General features: G+C 24.4%; 1 protein-coding gene across 17 annotated transcripts in view; it reads left to right on the top strand.

Annotated features, from left to right (window-relative positions):
- The window catches only part of LOC127282734 (cAMP-specific 3',5'-cyclic phosphodiesterase), a 262,846-nt gene that overhangs the window by 209,886 nt on the left and 38,096 nt on the right, over positions 1-14,864 (top strand). For 13 of the 17 annotated variants that reach the window (XM_051307188.1, XM_051307190.1, XM_051307198.1 and 10 more), the window contains 3 exons: positions 66-254; positions 2,972-3,004; positions 4,582-4,602. In XM_051307188.1, coding sequence (XP_051163145.1) covers positions 66-254; positions 2,972-3,004; positions 4,582-4,602 — 243 coding nt within the window. Of the gene's footprint in view, positions 1-65; positions 255-2,971; positions 3,005-4,581; positions 4,603-8,096; positions 8,422-14,864 lie in introns of those variants that run through there. The other 4 variants (XM_051307184.1, XM_051307185.1, XM_051307187.1 and 1 more) reach the window with 4 other exon arrangements.

Here is a 14,864-nt window from a genome sequence, read left to right on the forward strand (position 1 = left end):
ACAAAATTTGAAAATTAGCAAATTAAATTGGTATTTATGTATTAAAATATTATTTACTTTTTCAGTTTCGATGTGGAAAATGGCGCGTCAACGCTGGACGGAGGCGCAGGGGGATGTGGAGGAGCATCCCCGAGTGCAGGTCTGGTTTTACAGAACCTGCCACAAAGGAGAGAAAGTTTCCTGTACAGGAGTGATAGCGATTTCGAAATGTCGCCAAAATCAATGTCACGGAACAGTTCTATTGCCAGTGAGAGGTGAGTTTATAAACTTTTCATTTACTTCTCTTCAATTTTTTTTTTTCAATCGTCTCTCTCACCGTCAATTTCTTTCATCAAACAAGATTTGCATTGAAATTTTTTTCACAAAAATGCAAAAAATAATCACATATTTTTTTCATCATTAAAAAAAATTAATGATTAAATAATAATTATTTTTTAATATAATAAATTAAAAAAATATAATAAAATAAATAAATTATAAAAAAAATATGAAATATTGAGAGAATTCAGTGAAATATTATTATTTTTCTGTATTCGGAATTTTTATAATTCAAGTTAAAATATAGTTATGGAAATTTAAACATTGAAGCTTGAGAATTCGTTTTTCTCAATCTTGATTAGTTTAGTATGTAAATATTCTTCCGTGTCTCTTGAGCGTGGAAAATTCTTTTTTTTGAACTCTTAACAAACTAAAATCCACAATCTTTGTTAAATAAGAAAAATGAAAGTGCGATAAAATTCAATTTAATTTCTATAATTTATAAAAACCATTTATTATTAATTTTGTATAATTTGAATATTTTTAGATTAAAAAAAAATAATTTTAATTAAATAATAAGTAAAATGTACCTTTTTTGTCGAAATTAAAAATCTTTACTAAAATAACTAATTACTGATATAAATTATCTTTAATATAAAAAAGAATATAAATTAAAAAATTATATAAGCTAATTGCTTCAATTTGTCAATAACTTTATCATTTTAATAATAGTTTATTGTTAAATAAAAATTAGTAATATAAATAATAGTTAATTTTTTTAATAAAAATTTAAAAAATAAAACAATTATTTTTTTTATAAAGAATTTGCTGTGACAACAAAATTTTGATAAAGTAGAGAATTTTTATTGAAGTAAAAATCCTTTTTACCGTCGTGGATAAAACAGAAATCTTTTACTTTCTTGTCGGTGGCTCCCTCGGTTGATATTTAACAAATTTCTCATGAAACAAGAGTCGGTTAAGTATATTTTTGTAATTTGTTGATAAACCCTTTATTCATTTGCTGGTAATAAAAAAATTTATTCAATAAATTATAAATAAGTAAACTTCTCTTTGGAATAAATAAATTTTTTTTAAAGTGCAATAAAAAATTTACAAGTTGCATTAAGTTAAATAAAGTTACTTAAAAAAATTAAATTATTTACTAACGGATATTTAATTAAATTGAACATTTCAATTTTTCTATATGTAAAATATTGTAGATTTTTAAAAATTGTAAAATTAAATATTAAATTATTAAAATAAAAAATAAAATAGAAATCATGTGGAAAAGTGAAATTAAGAAAGTCACTGTATAGTTATACAATTTGGTTCAGTGACGTCATTACTATGACTGACGTACATCACGCAGTGAATCTGAGTCGGCCTTGTACCCCAATTCAATTGCGTTAGGGCTGACCATTCAGGTCTTTACTACTTAAATCATGCTTTAAAAATCATTATAGGATATTGAAAGCTTTGAGCGCGCGGGAACTTCAAGGCTGTTCTCGATATTTTTTTTTTTTTGTTGCCAATTAGTAATTTGTATAATTAAACAATAAATAATCGTTTATTTATATTCTTATCAAGTTATCCATTTTTTCTGAATAAAATTAAAAAATATCTGATTAAAATAAAATTTTTATCAAATCGTTCCTTTTTATGCAACGAAAACAAAGCAATTATTATAATATAGATTATAACAAATTAGAACAAATAAATAAGAAATAAATAATAAAAAAATTAAATAAATAATAAATAAATAAATTCTAAATAATTGTATTTTTATTAAATCGTTAATATTTTTACTGAATTAAAAAAAATTACATCATTTAATAGAAAGTTCTGTCGCAGGTGAATAATAAATATTTTTATCGAATTTTTTCCTTCCCCTTTGTTGCACATTAATTTGTAACTTATTTAAAATCCTGAATATTTATATAAAAAGTAATCTTCAATGTTAAATAATGTTTTTTATATATTATATATATATATATATTTCTTTTAAATGTCTCCCCCTGTGATTATCCTCGATATTTTTGTACATATTTAATTAATTTCAGATTTCTGTAATAATCTATATAAATATGATATAAAAAATATTTTTGCTTTTATGAATAATAGGCTCTTATTTTTGTACATATATATTTTATGGTGTTTTAATAGTTAATTGTTTAGCAATTTTTTTTCCAACTTTTTAATATTTCTGATTCGTCATTCTGGACAGTAAAGTTTTGTGGGAATTATTTTCTTAAAAATCTATATAGCGTAGAGAAAGAAAAAGTTTAGAAAAATAGTAAAAGTGGCAACTTTTGTTCTTTAATTTATTTAAATTCACTCAGAAAAAGATTTGACTAAAACAACCAACCTTATAAGGTTGAATCAATAAAAAGTTTATTTAGATCAAATAAATATTTATTTGAATCAAATTTCAAATATTTATTTTATTTCTAGTTATTTCTATTTCAATTGTTCTTGTTTTAAGAATAAAGTGAAAAACAACAATTACCGTTAAACGATATCAATTGTTGTCAAGTAATTGAGAAAGTTTTTTGTGTTTCTTTTTTTTTATTTATTTATTTATTTTGTAATGAGAAAAGAAAGTGTGATATATATTCCCACTGACTTTACAGATCCATTTAGTAGATTTTCTTTCATTAAACTGGTAGTGGATGCGGGGTGGCATTATATCACGTTTATTGTCCTTCGGTTGCAGGTTCAAAGAGACAGAGCCGCCTGTCGAGCGAGCGTATGTACTCGATCCTATTATATATCTTAGTTCTCATATATGCTACTACTACTACTAGTTTCGCAAAAAAATACTCACAAACACTAAAAAAAAAAAATTATAACAAAAAAACCGTTTTGAAATTTTTTTTTGAAAAATTCTTTACCAAAATATATCTTATTGACACGAGCTCTTGCCCTTTTTCTCATTTTTTTTTTTAACTCAATATATGCATGAACTTCTTTTGTGTGTAAAACATTCGCCATACAAAGTTCTCTCGTGCTAAGTTTGCGTTTTTTTCCTTTCTTCTCACGTTCACGAAACATTTTTTTTTCTTTTCTGGTAAAATTAAACCTTGTTAAACTCAATTCTTATTTTTCGTGGATTAAAAAAAATCGTTATTTATTTATAAGTAGAAAAATGCTCTTTTGAACTAAAAAATTATAAAAGAATGTAAATTTATTTATTATAATTATTAATGTTTCTTACTATTATTTATTTGTTTATTTAATTTTTATTTTTATTAATAGTATTTTGTTTCTATTTTTAAATTGATCGGGAAGTTAGAAAATTTTAAAGAAAAGTTAGTTTTCCCCGTTTTCTCACAAGTTTGAAAAGAATTTTGCCTTGTATTGTATAGAGTAGAATAGAATAAAATTAGAATAAAATTATTTTTAATGGAAATTGAACGGGAGATCTTTGATTGCACTTTTGCCTGCTGGCACTATCCTCAAATAAATGCACTGGGAAAAAATTTATTTGATTTAAATAATCTTGTACTTGACTATTGTCAAATAAATATTTATTTAATACAAATAAATAATTATTTGATACAAATAAATATTTATTTGATAATAATTAAGTGAAGGATTATTTGAATCAAAAAAATTTTCTTCTCAGTGTATGACACATTAATTTCTTATATGCTTATATTTATTTCAACACAAACGATATAAACCAATCCATCACTGACTCAGATACATCTTTGCAGAATAGTTGACCCTTTGCACCATTTGCACTTATCCTAAAATAATATTTAAGCTATATTAATATAATGTTTTAATATGAAGGCAATGCGGTAAGCGGCTTTCCAGCTAAAAATAATGTCAATGATTTTTATAATTATAAATTAATATAGTAATCCATTTTTTTAAAAATATTTAGATTATTAAACTCTTCAAATATTCCAATTTTCATAAAAGTCCTTTTTTGGTAAATAACAATTTATTGAACATAAAATAGTTTGTAAGGACTGCATGACCCTTAATTAAAATTCAAATTAAAGTACTTTTCCCCATACCCAAATTTTTTGAAATAATTTACAAAAGTTAAAATCAAAAAATAATAAAAAATTGAGAAATTTTGCTTACATATAGTTTTTTTTTCATTTGTTACAAAAAAAAAACTTATTAATAAATAATTTTTTCAATGACACGAAAATTTGCTTGACAAGTATACGCTTAAATAATTTGCTAATCTAGAGATTGATAATAGCTTTAGAAAATAATATTAAAAAATGAGAGACGCGAATAATTTTTAAAATGCATGCAAAATATTATACGAAAGTCTTTAGAATAAAAATGAATTCTTGTTTTCAGGATATTTACCGATCAATACAGGTAAGTCGTCTAATTACGTAATCCGTGTTTTATGCGTTACATCGTTACTAATTTGTGTGATTGTATCGTCATAAAAAATTCATCAGTGATTGATTTCTTTTTGCACAATATATAACAAAACGAGAGGAAATTTTACTTAATTTTTTTGTTATTAAATTTAATTAATTAATTTAACTATGAAATGAAAAAATAAGTTTCCTTTGATTTAAATTTAATTTTAATAATTGAATTAGATAAATTTTATTTTCATTAATTTGATCTAAAAGAATGTGTAGAAAATTAGTAAAGTAAAATGTAAAAATGTAATAGTAAAAGTAAATGAAATAGTGAAATTAAAAAAAAAAAAAAAATTAAAAATTATAATTTACGAAAGCTTTATTTAAAAGTTAAATAATTAAAAATTAATCACAGTTGGATTTCAAAAACTGCTTACAATGTTACCTTTTGCTTGGATATTTTCCCTCACTAAAAATGAATTTCTTGCACATTTTCCAAAAATTCTATTGTCTACTAATCTTTCTAAAATGTGAATTCAATATTTTCTATATTTTTTTATGTTTGAATTAAAATTATTTAAATATTTTTAATCATTTTATCCTGCTGATATTCCTCAAAGAGAGGAAAAGAGAGAGAAAGAGAGAAAAGTGGGGGGTAGCAAATAATAAAATTGTAGTTGAAACAAACAAATTAAATATTATACAGTTGGCTCAAGTTCGTTAACGGAATTTCACTTTGAACATTCTGGACCACTGTCCTTTTAGGGATTAGAGAAAGTTCACATGCTCTATTTGAATGAATTTCCAAATCAAATTTCAAAGTGGAATTCAATTAGATCCATTAATCGAGTTAATCTTTTCGGTTGACGAGACATTACATCAAAAGTTTATATAGCGCCGAAAAGTTATGTCCTGAAAATGTATATAAATTTTCACTTGTATTCCCTACGAAAATCGTGTACAAACATTTTTCTACAGTAAACAAATTGCAAACGATAAAACACATAATTCGCGCTTTTTTTCCAGCAGCGAAGCATAAAATTTTTTTTATGTCAAAGTCGTAATTTTGGAACATTTTTTTTTTAACATTTTGTACGTATAAAAAAACATACGTTATAAAAAGAAAAAAATTATACTCAGAATTTATTTTAATTCATTAATTAATTGATCTTAACCTAATTTTATAATAAAATATAAATTAATGAATTATTGAAATTTTTGATTAATAATTTTTAGACAACATTAAGCAAAAAGCATATTTTTCCAATTTTATTCTATTTTTATATAAAATTCACATGAATGAGTTATCAGTATATATATTTATAGTGATAAGTTTCTTAAAATTTACCTGAGATTCGATTTTTTTTTTAAAGGCAGATATATTTACTGGTAATGCTTTCTCACGTATCTCGAGAATCGAATGAATCAATATTGATTTTTCCCGGTGAAATTGGCGTCGATCCAATATTAGATATTATTGAAACGTGTCTCAAACATTAGTAATATCAAGTGGCAATCCTTTACATCCAAAACAATTTTTCTGATCCAATTTATCTTCACTTAAAAAAAAATTCAAACTAAAATCGAAATTAATAATTATATTTCGAAAATTTATAAAAAGTTCTTAACATTATGTGTCAGTTCTCACTTCCTGAGATCATTGACTTTACTCGAGGAGATATTATATAATCTACTTATTTTGCATAATTTTGCATTTTGCAAAAGTTAATATGAATTTTTAACGCATTTTTTTTTAAAAAACCTCATGGTTCTGTTTGTTATGCATATGCTATTTTTCGTTTCCTGGACTTTTAAATTTCTGTCGCCTTCTGCCAGTCCTTGAAATTGATAGCCTCATATTTCATCGTCCCGTTAATTACTCATAATTTTTAATGAGCTAAACAGAGCTGAGAAACTAAGATTTCCTATGTTTGCATTTCATTTTCTGACTTTTTTCCCTTTTTTTATATCTAGTCATAAATTGCAAATTTTAAAATTAAGAAAGTTAAAAAAAAAATTAACTTTGGATTGATATTTTTAAAAAATTGAATTTATTTTTACAAAGAAATATGTTGTTTTTTTTTAAGAGTTACATTTATTTATAAAGAAGTCCTTGGCCCAATTTTCAATCTGAGATTTGAGCCTATTTTGAAGTAAATCTTGGCAAAGGGTTTTTAATTTGTTAATTAGAACTAATGAAGACCAAATTTTATCTTTCTCTAAAGAACAACATCTACGCGCCTACAGCAATAATATAATGAAATGATTCTCCTTTTCATACAGGTTTGGAATCATTTCAAAAAAAAAAATGATTCCAAATTTTCTGTTCTATATGATTTATTGCGTAACACACTTAAAAGTATAAACTCAAAAAAATTTGTAAATTTTCATAAAATTAAATCATTGAAAATATAATAATTTTTAATTAAAATTTTTGATTTTTCGAAATAAAAAAAAAATTGTATAACTGTTTTGATTATTAGTATTATGAAATGCGTGTAAATATTTGCTACTATCGTAAATTAATTCGAAGCCAACATCCGTTACCTAATAAACGAAATTTCGAATTTACTCATATGTAACGATCCTTCAAAATGCTATCGGTCATTATCTGATTCCCGGTATTGGAATTTCCGCGAATAATCATTTGTTCATAATGGCGCGATAACAATAATTTGATATTACAACAATGAATTGATAATATAATAATAGTATTTTGACTATTTAATCAAAATTTCCTAATAAGCTTCTAATTTCCTTAATTATTTTATTTAAATTTTTTTTTTCTATTTCATACAATTTAACAATATATTATTTTAATCAAAGAAGTTTCCTTGAATGAACATATATTTATTAAAATTAATTATTAAACACTTTAATCCTTGACAGATAATTTACTTATCAAGGAAATATATTTTCTCCTTAAAGAAGCTTTTAATTAACATTAATTAAAAGTCTGGAATAAAAAACATTAAAAAAAAAAATATCAAAAACAAAAGGGAAGAGAAAAAATAAATACTTTCCTTGTATTAATTACTTTTCTGAAATATAAACATCGAGAAAAATATTTAGCTTTAACCGTGTTAATTTTTGTGCAAAAAAATTTTTATGACACGAATAAAATTTTTGTCACCAAACAAAATTTAAAAAAAAAATTTATTTTCTTGAACCAAACAATTATTTGAGTCAATTAGTTAATTTTTATTTCAATTAGGTCATTAATTTTTTTAAACTAAATTTTTCTATTTATAAAAAAGCACTTGGCACTTTGATGGATCCGCGAGTAAGATAAGTGATTATCGAAAGATTTTATCACAAAATTCTACACACGATATATGCGTAAAAGTTGTATTTATTTTTTCTTTTTTTTTTTTTTTTTATTTTAGTTGAATTTTTTTAATGACGGGTATTTGCGCAAAAGAGACGCGCAGGTTTCCCGCGCAAATCGTAAGTATCTCCCACCCTTTCGAATCCCCGCGAAACCAGAACACCCCGGCCAGTTCAACATCGCGGCAAACATCGACGTGTTGATGTCATACAAATCCCTGTCATTCAAAGGTGTATATTTTCAGGGTGAATGCGCTGAAATATACTCACAAATCGGAAGTCGCGCGTGACAAAAGTTACAGCATTAAATTACGTGATTATGTCCTCGCGAGTGAGTCATTCATAAGGAGCAAAAAAAAAAAAATTAAGTGCATTAAGAAAAAAAAGAAAGAAAAAAACGTTTACTTGTCGGCATTATATCGACGACCTTTATAAATAAAATTCAGTTTACCGTTATTTATAACTTCCGCGAGTTTTATCATTTTTCTTTCAAGAGGTATATAATGATATAATAAATCTGACAATTCATTGATTGCTCTTTTGTTTTTGTCAGGAAATATGTTATTCATATGTAAACAGAAATCATTTATTAACAAAAAAGTGTCGAATTTTTTTTTGGATAAAAGTGGGTTTGAAATTTTAAATTGTCCCCTTTTTTAACAATTGTAGAAAAAAATAGTGTTTACGTGAATATTTGCAAAAAAAAATTAAGTTACTTATATTTTTACTGATTTGGAATATTTATTATTAAAATTAAATAAATATCGTAAAGGAGATGTTTTAGTCTATTTATAAAAGAAATTGTATTTCGGTCACTGAACATAAAATTTTAATGGTGAACTAATTTTGAAGCCTCTCTTGAATCACATTAGAAACAATTGAAACCCTTTTACGTTGAAAAAAAATTTGATTAAAATAATCGCTTACTTAATTATCAAATAAATATTTACTTGTATTAAATAAGTTTTATTTGAATTAAATATATTTAATTTTTTATAATTATTTTATTTATTTATAAACACGTATAATTATAGAATGTAAAAAATAAAATAAATGAACAAAGAGTAAAAAGAAAACTAAAAAACTATTTTTCTAAATAAATTCATTGCAAAAGAATTTTTCAATATTAACGATTAAGAACAGTTGGAGAGAAGAATTTAGTAAATGTTGCTCGATTGAAATGAAATTTCCCCCGCAGGATAAGGGAAATTTTTTATCGGAATCGGAAAAGATTTTTTTTTTCCTCACAAAGTGAATAAAGTCCGTTTGATTTACATTTTTTTTTTTAGAGACAATTTATTATTTTAACATATTACATCATTTTTTTTTTTTTTGCCACCTCTCTGGTGTGACATTTTCTTTTGATGGAAACATTTTTCAACGGTACAACTCTCTACGAGAGATGAACATATATCACGCATACAAAATGAGATGAAAATATAATTTTATTTCTCTGAAAGATGGAGATATTATTTTATTGCATTGCATAGAAATTGCTAAATTAGACTTATGAAATTACGCATTTTGTCGATTTCTCTCCGCACCTGTTCTGCCTTTTTAATATTTAAATTTTTAATCTTATTGACAATTTGTTAAAACAAGAAAAATTTATAAAAATAATAAAAAGCCAAATTGTACTTTTACGATTTTAGAATTTAAATTAAAAGAATTTATTTAATTTTTAGTATTTTTACGTTGAAATTTAAGTTTACGATCAAATAAATATTTTTCACGCGGAAAACAATAAAAAAAATTTCTTTACTTATTCTTTTAATTTATTGATAAAAAAAAAAAATTGCAAAAATATTTTCATACAGAAAATTATAATAGGGAAAATTATTTTTTCTTAATCGTTGATCGTAAAACGTTGAACTTGAGCAACGTAAAAATTTTCACGTTTTAGTCCGAAAATTGAACTATTAGATTTGGGGCATGTGTATAATCGGATAAGGATAAGAAATCAAATGATTAGTGTCAGTTGACGTAAACATGATTTACCTTGGCGCCGCGTGTATTATGACACGTTGATAATAGAGTTTTATTACATTTTTTTTTTCGCGATAATTTCTAATATCGAAAATTTGACTTTACTTGACAATGAAAATTCAGCAAAGAATAATGAAAAAAAAAGTCAAAGTGAAATAGAAGCGGTGACCTAGCCCCTGGCATTTTTATTTTTCTTTTCGTTACGTGAATCCTCGTGCAATAACTGAGAAAATTCTATTAATATTCATCGATGCATCACCAAGTCAATTTTATGCTAAAAAGTGAAAATTATTAGTTTTGTTGTCGACGATAACGACGTTGACATTGAGAGAATAAAAAAAAACGTGAATGTAGGAAATCCTGCTAATAATAAAATATATACCTTTTTTTATAAATAAATTCGCTTTAAACTTATATGCAACGTGATATTTATTTTTAAATTGCATAAATCGTAGGCATTGTGAGGTTTTTAGCGCGCGTGCTTTTTTGTTTTTTAATAAATGGTGTTTTAAAAAAAAATTGTGCGAGAGAAATTAATATATTTAATTTATAAAGTGCTTTTTTCGCAAAAAGCGTATTTTCACGCTCAATTATAGCTTATAGTATTTTTTATATTTTTTATTTGGTAACAGGTGCAGAAATAATAAATAAATTTTTATTTAATTATTTCTGTAATTAAACTAATAATTTCTCTATTTGAATCAAATAAAATTGAATTGACTCGAAAATTATTTGATACAAGGAAATATTTTTTTTTTGTAATAGTTTTACGATTATTTCAAATAATTTTTTTTTTCGTGAGACTGAAAAATCTTTTTCATGGGATTTAAATGTAATTATGTAAAAGTAATTGCAATAATTAATTACACTCGGAAATTGTAAGTAATTTATTGTTACAATTTGCCAATAGTGGTAAAAAAAATTTGCATATTTTACGGTGCCTTTACTATGACCTTATATATATACTATAAATCTCTCAGTTCGCTGGTCTTTCATTGATTAGAAAATGTTGTCCCTCACTTTGACCGTCAATTTCTTTTTTCTACGCCTTTGCTTCTGGTTAAAAAGAGGTTAGAATATATAGATCCTTACTATATTCAGATAAATTCTTGTGTGCACAAGGACACCTTAAAAAAGATGGACTTTTTAATTCATGATTACTCAAAAACATTCGTTTATTATTATTATTATTATTTTCCATCCATTTGCTTTGTTATTTAAATTTTTCTCATTTATTGTATGCAAGGTAGTTCATTTAAATTGAATAATATCTCTCTCTTTTTATTTGTTTCAAAGAAAAATGTCTTTTTAATGAAGGAACATTTTTTTTAAGTAGCATAAAAGTACTTTTTCAACTTTTTAATATGGAAAAAAATAAGTAAAAACATTAATTAATTAACTGAAAAATATTACTTAAAAGTTTCTTTTTTTTTAATATTATTTCAATTCAAAAGTTTCTTCTTCTTCTTCGAGAAGATAATATTCTCGGAGCATATTTCTAAATTGAAGGAAAGTGGACCTCAAATTCTAATTAGTTTAGTTAAAGTAATTAATATCTAATGAAATGTTTTAATAATTTAGAATCAAGCGGTTGACTTTGCAATTTGAAATTTACATTCTAAATATAACTTTATTTGTTAAATAATTTTTCGAATTATTAATAATTAATAAATTTGTTAATTTTCGTTAAATTTTTTTGCAGAATTTTTTTTTTGGAAAATTTATTTATCAAATGAAAAGAATCATAAAATACTGAGTACTTTTTTTAAAAATTCGAATTGGAAAATTAAGAAAGTGACACTTTCTTTTGAAACGTACTACTTTTAGTCACGGGGGTGAAAAAATTAAAGCTATACTTAGTTCACGACTTCGATCGTTTTAAAGACAGCGAATTGACGTTTTTGGCATTGAAAAGCGCCCTTAAAATAGACAAAGCCATGGATAGAAATCTTGAGAGAGAGAGAGAGAAAGTCAGTACACAGAAACCTTTACCTTGACCGATAATGAAAATCGCGACGCAAATATTCAATATCAGCTATCAAAAGAGGATTTTTACTAGGACAAACTGCGGAGATTTCATTTCAATAAAATATATAAATACACGAAAGACGAATATTGAAAAATGCATTTTAGAATCGAAAAAAAAAATGAAACCTGATTACAAACACTTAACAATTTTGTAAAGTGCTCTTTTAAAAAAATTAAATTTTTATCCTCACAGAAATAATTCATATTTTACTTGAGCACGAAATAATTTTTAATTGTTGAAATAATGAAAAAAAAGGTATCCCACCCACACACATACTCGGAATTTCAATTAATAATATTATTAAAATAAATTAATGAAACTTGCGGAAAATTCACGTGGGAGATAACTCGTCTTTTTTTTATAGAGGTGTTTTTATTTTAATATCAGAATTTTTTGCCCGAATTAAATAATAAAAAAACAAAATTCTAAAAAGAATATTTTCTTGACGCCTATTTAAGAATGTTTCATATGCATTTTATTTTCTTAAAATTCTTAAATAAATAATAATAAATATAAATAATAATAAATGTTAGTAATTGAAAATTAAATTTTGAAAAAGAAAATTAAATTTATCCGTAAAATTATATTATATTACAAATAAATAATTAAATATTATAATTGGAAAGGAAGTTATCTCTATTATTGCAGGAAATCTAAGATATCATGTGTCCTATGATATAATATTCAATATGAATTCCAAGATTCGTCTGAGAGAATGTTAATCTATATAGTAACAATATACCATTGTGCTCACGAAATTCTATAAGGCTCCTCCGAGAGGAGAGTGCGAGAGAGAGAGAGATAGGCAGAGAATTTCCTGCTGCAGCAGCAATAAAGAGAAACTACATAACTTAGAAACTAATTAAGTTTTTAATTAATTTTCCTCAAATCTTGAGAAGTCTTTTACGAATAACAAATTAATAATTTGAGAAATTTGAGAAAAAAAAAATTTCTATATGATTTTGCAAACGTAATGGATTAAATTTAAATTATTATTATTATTTTAGGAAACATTTTATTATTAATTTATTAATTATTAATTTTATAATTAATTTTAACCAATTACTAATTATTTTAGAAAACATTAGAATTATTTATTGATTAAAGGAGATTAAGATAAAAATAATACGTCAGCATAATGGGTTCTTTGACTAATTGTTATTAATTGGTTACAATATGTTGCCCTAGTCTTTTGTTTCTATAATTAAAGTGAGCTTATTTTTAGCACAATGGTCGTTTAGAATTGTCTTAGGAGCCAAAAGTCATATTTTTTTTTGTTTTAAACGATTACGCGAGCCTGACTTGATGGATTTATGATTTTTTAACCACGACATTTCCTCCATTAAACAACGCACAATTATTTATTACGCAGTCTAATTTTTATGCATCGCTTTACAAAATTGCAATTGTCATCATATATGAGAAATTTTAAAAATAAATTTAATTTTCGAGAGTTGAATTTTTAAAAATAGATTTTATTTTCTATTCTATTGAAAATAGAATATTTTTTTTCCTTCAATTTAGAATAGTTTCTTCAGTGTACATCTTGTAAATGATCCGTGTAATTAAAATAACACTCGTGGTTTTTTTTTTTCATAGAGAATATGTCCATTCTCGTAATTGCAAGTGAATTTTTTTCCACTCAATGGAATTTTCAAAGCAATCGAGGTTAAGGAACTTTGTACTATTTAGCAATTTCAATGAAATTAAAAAAAAAGTTTTTAGATATAAAGATATGTTGTCAGTCGAAGACGAAAGTAGGTACTAGTCTAATTAAATTCATTTGGTACTTGGCCTAATTTCTGAACCTCACTTGGCAGTTATATATAAAATTCTATGTCACACGACACACACTTTCGCGAGTAAATTTCCAAAAAAATTGTTTCTACTAGTTTTTGTCCTGTCTAATTTTTTTTTTTGTTTTTTTTTTTGGAAAACGAATTCCAAAATCAAATAAAAAGAGAGAATTTTAATCAAGATAGAGAACATTTCGAAAAAAAGATGAAAGATTCATTATTGCGCGCCAATCTTTAACAACGAACTTGTTTCAAGTTACGAAAATAAACATCAACATCCCATGGACCATCTGGGATTGTAACTGTCTCGTACAGTTTGCTTTGTCCTCCTCCGCAATCTCAACGAATTTTCATTCCCGGGACTGAAATAAAATTGCTGATTGTACTTTCCCCCAATTTGGAGATTTTTCTTTAAATTAATTATTTTAATTTAATAGATGAAAATTAAGAAAAAAAAATTCTTTGCTAATTGTTTTTTAATTACCTGTATAAATAATTAAATTAAAACATTTTAATTAAAAAATTAAATGTTTTAGGGAGAGTAAAAAAAAAATTGTTTTTCTTTGAACTGGGTATGAAATAAATTTTCTTTCAATTGAGAAATTATCAAGAAATATAATTACTTGACAATTAGATTTTGTTTATTATTAAATTATCACTTAATTTACTTTACTATTGAGTTGATAATTAATTTACTTAGTTTTGGAATTAATTATTATTAAAAAAAAATTTTTATGTCCCGAAAAGTTTAATGAACATTTGAAATGTCATTTAACAATTATGGGTTTTCTGTCAGCAGCATTCATATGATAATCCCGTGTGGTTAACGCCTTTTTGTTGTATCCATATTGCGTATATTTTATATAAAGTATGTGTATTTTTATTTAAATTTTAAATTTACATTTTAAATTTATAAATGTATTTTTATATATTTTGTGATGGGAATTGTGTATTCTGAAGTATTTTTTTTTTTGTAATGAGGATTCATGACCCGCGAAATTTAAATATTCATTTCAATAACGTGCTCGATTATAAACAAATGAGATTGTCTATTCACTCACTTGTCGATGAGTCGCATCATCCGTTTTTTTGTCCCCCACTTTTGATTTTTCGACAACTGCGCATTTC

Source organism: Leptopilina boulardi, unplaced genomic scaffold (assembly GCF_019393585.1).
Source record: "Leptopilina boulardi isolate dan_hultmark-lab unplaced genomic scaffold, ZJU_Lbou_2.1 LbouV2_302, whole genome shotgun sequence".
NCBI lineage: Eukaryota > Metazoa > Arthropoda > Insecta > Hymenoptera > Figitidae > Leptopilina > Leptopilina boulardi.